The sequence below is a fragment of the Pocillopora verrucosa genome, chromosome 5 (genome assembly GCF_036669915.1).
Source record: "Pocillopora verrucosa isolate sample1 chromosome 5, ASM3666991v2, whole genome shotgun sequence".
NCBI lineage: Eukaryota > Metazoa > Cnidaria > Anthozoa > Scleractinia > Pocilloporidae > Pocillopora > Pocillopora verrucosa.
Window position 1 is genome coordinate 7,083,667 of NC_089316.1, and position 9,220 is coordinate 7,092,886.

The window sequence follows — 9,220 nt, forward strand, 5'->3', positions numbered from 1 at the left end:
TCCGTGTTTACATAGCCTGATGTAAACATTTGGGAAGTTGGGAGAACATTCGATAAGCTGGAAACCACTCCGCTTCGCGTCGTGGTTTCCTACGCTTATCTCGTGTTCTCCCAACCTCTCGCGTTTACATCAGGCTGGATGGAATCGTAGCCCCTCAAAACCAAAGTGTTTTGTAACTGGCACAAAGGAAGACATGGAAAACATGTTCATTCGCAGACTTTAAAACGCGTACCCACGTATATTATTTGCCGGGGCAGGACTGACAGCTGTTAAATTTGTTAACATCCCTTTTTAATACTAATAGGTCGGTTTCTATTACTTAATTCATTATTAAATGCAGGTTGTCGACACGAAATTTGTGGCACACTTAAAACATCAATACTGAGCTCCGTTATCTTGAGGAAGCATGGAATTTTCAGCGTTTCTATTATTCTCAGTCTGGACTTCATCGATGACTTACTTGACGTTTGGTAAAGGTGAGTTGCAAAATGCGAATCATTTTCTATCCCTAAATTCAAACTTCAGCCCGTGTTGTCTTATTTTCCGTTACTCTTTATTTCTATTTCGCTGATTCACAACAGTTGATGCTCTGAGCTTATTAGCGTGTCGTTATAACAAAATTAAAAACCTGAATTCAACAAACATGATTTTTAAAGGACGGAGCTTAGGTATTGTAAACTTCTTTTGTAGATATTAATAGTATTTAACAAAGGGGTGTTATCATGATGAACCATATCGGAAATTTGCAGTTGTTACGATAAAAACTAAGAACGGCTACGATGAAGAATTGCTTCATTGAAAACCACTGCAATCCTAACGCTCAGCTCACATTTCCATGGAAGGGTATTGAATTCTATCAAAAACATTTCGTTGTTAAATCTCTTTTTACCTTTGGAATTGGAGGCTTTAAAACTTGCCAAAGAACAAAAAGCTTAATTGAGACGATCCTTGACAAACTTTTGTACAGAAGCTTCGTGCAATTGTTAAATTTTGTGTACTTCCAAAATAAACTCATTGCAATAATACACTAGACTGAAATTTATTCACATATATATTATTCAGTTTATTTAAAAACTGCTGCAGGGATCAATATTTTTGAACAGGATAAAAGTTATGTGGGTGGACTTTATTCGACATGAGGAAAAAAAATTGAATAAAAGCAGATAAATGACTTGTTTTAAGTAAACAAATGACAGAAATAAATGGATGATTATGTTCACCATAGCTAAGAAATTAACACCGCCTACGTTTGCTTGCAAAAGAAAATAATAATACAAATTCCATTATAGAATTGTGCGTTTTGAAAAATTTCTGAAACCAATATAAATCTGCTCATTGACGCAAGACAATATTTTTTTTCAGCGTCAATTTGCATGATTTTCCTCTTTTTACGATCGCCGTTTGAAGGAAAGAGCCATAGGGGACTCCTCCAGTAATACATTTCCTTACTAAACACTTAATAGTCAAGCACTTGTTTATGTAGAGAACATGTTTATACAAAAAAAAAGCAAAGAGAACGACGAAGAATTTACAAATTTTTAAGACGCATTTGAGGAATCATCGTTCTTTTCACCAACAGCTTTGTTTGACTTACGTTTTCGACGTTGCCACCATAGTTTGCTGAGTTCCGAGAATTTTTGCTAAGAGATTTGTTCTTGGAACTTTTTATTCGAAATTTAATTCTTTGAGACGGAAAAGTATGCCTTATGATCATATTTCAATTTCTCTATTTTAGAGAGAGAACGCGCAATGGTGTTTCCGGACTACTTCTTCTTTGCTGAAAGACGTTTGGTAAACCATACCATTGATGAAAAACGCGTCAAGAATTTGGATGACTGTGAACTCTTTTGCTACCTGACCGACGACTGTGTCAGTCTTAACTACAAAAAAGATTCAGAAAATGATAAAACAGGTTACAACTGTGAACTTAATAACGCCACGCATCTAAAATATGACAGTGACTTGACAACTCATGCCAAGTTTTATTATCGTGGTACGAAGGTGAGTTACAAATCGATTTTTCAAAATTATCGCCTTGGAATAATGCAAAAACAATCTGAATATTTATGCAAATTCTCGTGCATTCTATCATTCGGTATTTAGTTTCTTCTTTCACTCAAACTCTCGATCTTTCTTTAGTTATTTCGTTTCATTGTGTTTTTACCCTTCAGAACGCTTGCGACAAGAGTTCCCACTGCCAAAATAACGCAACTTGCCAGTCTGGATTTACATTCAAGGGATATCGATGCTTGTGTCCTCCTGGATTCGAGGGAGAACATTGTGAAAAGGGTATGAGTCTAAGTCAACGCTTGAAATGAACGTAAATGAGATTTTTCTAATTTTCAATGCTGGTATGACAACTGTTCTTTAGTTGCTGAAAGTGGCGTGAATTTGTCTCTTGTATAAAGTGTTGAATCTTTCCAAAAGAAAATTTCTTGTTAAATTCTATGGGGCGTGTGTAATGTATCATTCGTTCGCTCGTTTGTATATTTTCATTTTTTTTATTGTTTTGCTTTGTCTGCTTGTTTGCTGCTTGTTGTTGTTTTTTGTTGTTGCTTTATTTTTCTTTATTTTTTTATTTTTTTACTTTGATTGGTCGACGCCTTTTCCTGGCAAAATAAGAGCAGTTCATATGTATGTCGAAGGCTAAATATAGTAACTGCAAGGAGAGCTCAGACATAATAGCTTAATTGAAAGTTACCACCGGAGAACCACTTAAAGCAGGAAGTTACAATTAAATTGAGGTTTTTGCGAATTGCTGAGTTCCTATGGCTCTTTGATAGAAAGCAGACGCTTATTTCTTTAGTTGATATTTTATTCGTGTATTTTTTCCCCTGCTTCTTTCTAATTTTACGACAGATACTGATAAATGCGAAGCATTCATTGGCAAATGCCACAAGGAGGCTACGTGTAATAACACATACGGATCATACGTGTGTATATGCAAACCTGGATTTATTGGAGATGGCCATAAATGTACAGGTAACCGTAAATAGTTGGTTTTTGGTTGGTGTTTATTTTGATAACGTGGCGAGCCATGTTTTCTTTAAACTATGTGAGACAGTTACCCAACTAAAAGTTTTTACGTGTTGGCTTTTTGCATAGATAACTTGTTTTCACCAGGTACGACAATCTCGCGTTCTCGCAATCCAGCAAAAGATTAAAAACAGCCATGACTTGCACTCTTAAACACGGTAATGGCGTATGCACAGCAATTTTTGCATAATTTAGAAATCCCATTTTCTTTTTTTATCTGTGATTTCATAGACGCTGATGAGTGTCAAGGAAACCACTCTTGTCATGAGAATGCAATCTGCACCAACACCTTTGGATCACATGTATGCTACTGTCAGCCTGGATATACTGGAAACGGAAAAACCTGCACAGGTTCATATGTTGTATGCTTAATAGAGTAGCTGCGAGGAGAGTTCAGAAATAATACCTTAATTGAACGGTTCCACCAGAGAAGCAATTATAACAGACAGCTTCGAAGAAATTGAGGTTTTTGCGAACTCCCAGGATCCCATGGCTCCTTAATAGAAACCAAAATGCTTATGTCTTTAGCTGATATTTTATTCATCTTTTTTATCTCTTTCTTTCTAATTTTACGATAGATATTGATGAATGCGGCACAAGCTTTAGCAGATGCCACGAGAAGGCTGCGTGTAATAATGCACGTGGATCATATGTGTGTACTTGTGAACCTGGATTTATCGGAGATGGACAGAATTGTACAGGTACAGTCAAGAGTCTGAAAAACCTTCAGATTCGAGTTGACTAGTATAATGAGTTTTTGTATGGTTGGCAGTTTGTTGATGTTGTTTAATTTGGTAACGTGGCAAGCCATCTTTTAATTCTACAAAATAGTTGAGGCAGTTATTCGACTAAAGGTTATAAAGTGGGAGCTTTTTACATAGATAACTTGTTTTCTTTATGTACGATAATCTGGCGTTCTCACAAGCCAGCGAGAGCTTTAGCTTGCAGCTTTAACGGTGCTGGCCTATGTGCGACACTTTTGCACAATTTTGGTACCGTTGTTTCTATCTGTTAATTTATAGACGTTGACGAGTGTAAAGGAAACCACTCTTGTCACGAGAATGCAAACTGCACCAACACCATTGGATCACATGAATGTTACTGTCAGCCTGGATATACCGGAAATGGACAAAATTGCACAGGTGGATTTAATGTATTTTGTTTGGTATTGAAAACGTCCACTTGAGCGGACTGGAAAAAAGCAATATCTACTCCATGGTAATCAACATTGCTAGAAAATAAGATCATTGATGAGTTGTTTTACATCGCCTTCAATCATGTCACGAACCCCTTAAATCCTGTTTCATTGTTGTATATTAATATCTTCGCTGCTTTTTGTTTCTTTCTGCTTTTGGATGGGGCTTGCAATAAAAAATAGACGAAGGCGTGAAACGAAATCCCAAATTTTAAATTGAACCTTAAGGCTAGAAGGTGCACAACTTCGTAAATGCGTTAAACAGCAAAATGAAGATTAAAAGAAAATACAATGCATGTGTATTGTCAAACAAACGTTAGTAATCGGTGACGTAATTTTTTATCGACTACTTGTTTATATATTGCGAACTCCTTTAAATAAAAAAAAATAAAATAAACTCAGATGTAATTAATGTGCGTGCTCCATAATAAGAGCTTGAAAACATTTTTTATTGTATCTTTTAGGATGGCTGACTTTTTATCGTTTCAGTTTGTCGCTTGTCTCCGATTTTTTTCATACAAAATCGTATTTTTTGTAACAAAAATTTCTTCGAATTCGAGTTTTCATTTGTCTCGTATTGACATTCGCTATATTTCTTATTTTCAATCTTCCAGACTTGTTGTTCGCGTGCGCAAGCGATGACGTAGCTATCTCTCCTATGCTAGTCCGAAGTCCATGTTCAATAAAGATTGCGCAAACTCACGCCTGAAATTGAAGCGAACCGTAATTTGAGCTTTTTGTTTACATAAGTTTGGGTGATATTTAAATTAAAAGTCGGTGTTCTTAAAGCGAAGACATTGTTCATTGAAGGGAAAGGTTTCTTCGCTTTCTTTTCCGATCAGGCAATGTTCGATCCCTGATCTCTCGTGGATCACAGACGCGGTGATCCCACTCCCAATTCCAGCCGTCAAAGGAAACGATCACGTAATCATCGTCTACTTCTTCAACAGTGCACGCACAGCAAACTCTTTCCTCGTCGACTGCTTCAGCTTTGAAGCCCAAAGTTTGTGGGAGCGCCATCACGTTTTTATTCAACCGTGCGTTTAGCTCATGTGATCAAGACAGGTTTGCGATCAATAAAGCCGGTCAACTTGTTTTGATGAATCTGAAATAGATTGCTAGGATACTTAGCGGTGTCTAATGTCCCGAGGTAATTTTAGCGCGTCATTGCGCATGTGTCGATTAAAAACCGGAATTCTTAATGAATTACACACTTTGTCGGTGTTGAAGTCGTAATGTTGCTTTATAATTACGGCCTGAAACTATTTTCATTATACAACTATCTGAATCGATAAATAGCCCATTTCAGTTCCATTTTTTTAAGGGAACATTCTGGTAATTTCATAATCAACATCGGTGTTAAGAAGTTACAGAAGATTATAGTGACACTAATATCGTTCCTTTATCTTAATTTTCATAATCTGTTATTGGCCCGTGGGCATAATCGCTGTACAATGCCCTGCACTGATCTCGCTCTTAGCCAAACAGGGCGTGAGTTATATCGGCAACAAACTAAAGCCATGTAATAAATAGTTCTTATAATTCTCGTACAATGCAAGGTCTATTGCTGGCTGGTTAACTGCCGTAATCATTTGAATGAAGACAAAATAGATTTTACCACTGATTTTCATGACTGTAATGCTCTTTAAACTACCATTTTTCTTTGTAGCCGATCCTTGCCATCGTTACTCAAACCTGACTGAAGCCAATCGAAACACAAAATCCGAAACAACGCAATCTGGACGAAGGTTGTGTGACAGCCAAGTGCACCTCCCTCAGGGATGGTATCGTTTTGTGGGAGCTGCAGGAACAAGAATGTCAACAACACGTGTGCCAGCATTCAGCTGTGGTACTGACTGGCCAGGCTGGCTGATGACTGCTCATCCTACAGTGGAAAATGGTGAAGTTCGTGGGAAAGTCTGCTTTAGTGATCGTGTAAACGGTTGCAGATATTACAGAGAGATTTTTGTAAAAGACTGTGGATCTTACTTTATCTACAAACTTCTCCCAACTCAGTGTGAGTCACGCTACTGTGGAACAGAATGAATGTTAGGCAAAAAATTCAAAGAGTAAGAGGACTCATAAATTGATCTTCAGCTACACGTACTTAAGGGATTTTGTGAAGTCCTCTTTTGTGATAATCATTTCTTTTATAAATTTGATACGCTGGTGATGTCCTGAACTTGCATTGAAAAATGCTCGAATTTCACATTTTGCAAAGCATCTCTTTTGTAATCATAATCACAAATAATCAATTGCCGTTAAAATAGCTAATTGCAAATAAAGAAGAAAAGAATAGAGAAGGAAAATGCTTAAATAGTGAAATCCCAGACAAACAGGAATATCAATCAACATGATAACTAGCAAAATATAACGAAACTCGTTTTTGAAAACGTTACAAGCTGCAACATAGGACGCATTATATAGCACGGTATGATAATTTTCGCTTCAGGTTATTTTAAAAATTAGATGCCGCTTTTGTTAGTGCTAATTATGTGCTCCGTCTGATACTTACTTTAAAAAAACAGAGCAACACGATTACTTAAGGACTAGTGTGTGTAAATATTATCTAGTGTGAAGCAGTAAAGTATGGCATTTCAGTTGTTTCTATTGCTGTTTCACACTATAATGAAAATTTTCTAAATTATACAGTTTTGAAAGAAATAAATTGCCCTTGTTCCATTCCTATTAACCCATGCATCGTGGCGTGTAAAAGAAATCCAAAATGTCCGTGTTTATTTTTTTGGATTTAGTTGTGAGTAAACTTTAAGGGATAAGAATGAAGTTTCACACGATTCCCTAATCAAGTATTCATCTTCCGTGCCAGAGAAGAATTTTAAACGTATAGCAAATGAGATAAACCCTTACTAGTTTCTTTATGAACCTAAATATATATATATATATATATATATATATATATATATATATCATAAGTCATGGATGGTCAACTCAGAGGAAACTGAGATAGGTTGAATCATTTTGTAGGTCAGCCTTTAAACTGTGTAAATAGAGCAGAATAGCGAAATTAACCAATATGTTTAAGAGAAATTGACATTTAATAACGATTCTTTCAGTCAAAATAAAGAAGGGAGTGCGACCACATGAGACACGAGCAGTATTTGCGAACGTTTGATGGATTTTTTTAGTGGAGTAATATTTCGTTTTCTTCGAAAATCATTAAAGTGAGACATCTGCTTCACATGACTTTTTTTTTTAATTTTTTTCCTGGTGTGCTTTTTGTCTTTTAGTAATTTAGATTTATCAACCGAGTTGATAACGTATATGATAGTTATGTTGACAACTGCAGCCTCTACTAATAAATTTTAACCACATCAACATACTTCGGTCAGTATTGTTTTAACTTTCCCTCTACTTTGTTAAGGAAATTTTATCATGAACTTATAATTACGGATTATTCTAACACCCTACTATATAAAGCTTGCATGTATACTCTGCCTATGTGGGCTGGTTAAATTACGCAGAACCTACAATTTTTCTTGTATTTTTATTCTTTTTTTTTATTATTATTTGTGTTTGTTTTCAAGACAAATTATTGAAAGTAAAGGTATAATGAAAAGAAAATTCCAGCAACCGTTTGTTCATAAACTCCTGCGTTTAGAAAATGAAATAGAGACAGTGCATAATTCAAGGTACGAATAAAATGTTTTTGTTGTTTCGCCTCCTTGATGTTTTACAAGCCTGCTGCTCAAAGTTCCCTCATTATTTTAAGACCATCAGTACTGTAATGTTTCCGTCATGGCTAAAAAGTCGTTTTCCTTCAGCGTTAGTAGCATTGCTGTGGCAAGCAGCATTTGACTTCCCGAACCGATTATTTCATGAATTCTTAAGTAAAAACCAGGCAACTCATATTTCATCCTTTGTTAAGTATAAGAAGCAAGATTTAGGATGAAGACAATAGCATACAAAATGCTTCGCAAGGTACATCTTGAAAGCTTCACCACAACACTCAGCATTTCCTTGATTGTTAATTCCATATAGTTCCTATGCATGTGCCTACTTCGTTCTAAGGCGCCACTGAAACACATTCAACAAATTAAAGATGAATCTTAATCATTGGAAAATAACTCCACATGAACTTTATTCCAACATTTTGGTCTATGCGTTATTGCATTATTGCGAAAAAAAAAAGGCAATTTATCGCCTGCCTAGATGAAGTCTTCCTTATTTCGTTGAAAACGCGAATGAGACTAGTCAACAGTTAAAAGATAACTATCTGATTACAACTTGAATAGTAAACAGGGCCTCAAGAGTGACGCACGCTAACTGAGTTTCCTGACAAATGCGAGTCTCTTAGCTGAGACAAATCCCACGTCTTGACAGCTGTCTTCGAAACAATTTCACAATTCTTTTCTGGGACATTTTCTTGAATTTATATACAGTTCCTCGCCTCAGAAACAAACAAAAACATAAAGAAAGACTTATTAAAAAAATTCGTCCATGCATAAGCTTTAAAGATTGTCTGAGAGTTTTCACTTTTAGAGACTAAACCATCCGTGCATCGGGATTAATACAATTGAAATTTAAACAATAGAGACTTACAACTAAATTTGTGGCTCACACAGTTGATCCAACGTTTTATTTCTTTGATTAAATTGAAATTCGAAATTGCTCTGCCATTTTTTAAAGACATATCACTCTTAATGAGAACTTGAATTGAAAATCCGAGTATCTTCGACCCAATATGTATATAAATATATATATATATTTTTCAATTTTAAATTTCTTAAATTGGAAAAGTAAAAGCAAAACAAAACAAATTCGCGTTTTCCACCAAAGAATTAGGCAAGCTGGATAAATATAAGAGATAATTTATTAATGAAGTAATTTCTGGTATATTTGCCTTGTCTGTCATCTTGAACAAAACATTTACAATGTTAAGTGATAAGGAAAATATGTATTGTTTATTTTGGTAAAAGTGCGCTTGAACTATGTTTTGAAACTCCTAAACAGCGCGTGAAGCCGGCTAAA

At 35.6% G+C, this 9,220-nt stretch overlaps 1 protein-coding gene across 1 annotated transcript; it reads left to right on the top strand.

Moving 5' to 3' along the window:
• Positions 1-406: 406 nt before the first annotated feature.
• Positions 407-6,277, top strand: LOC131772031 (uromodulin-like). Its single transcript, XM_066166311.1, has 8 exons — positions 407-476; positions 1,736-2,001; positions 2,172-2,289; positions 2,860-2,982; positions 3,268-3,387; positions 3,615-3,737; positions 4,059-4,178; positions 5,901-6,277. Exons 1-8 carry the CDS (start codon positions 407-409, stop codon positions 6,275-6,277), a joined length of 1,317 nt encoding a protein of 438 aa, XP_066022408.1.
• Positions 6,278-9,220: the final 2,943 nt, after the last annotated feature.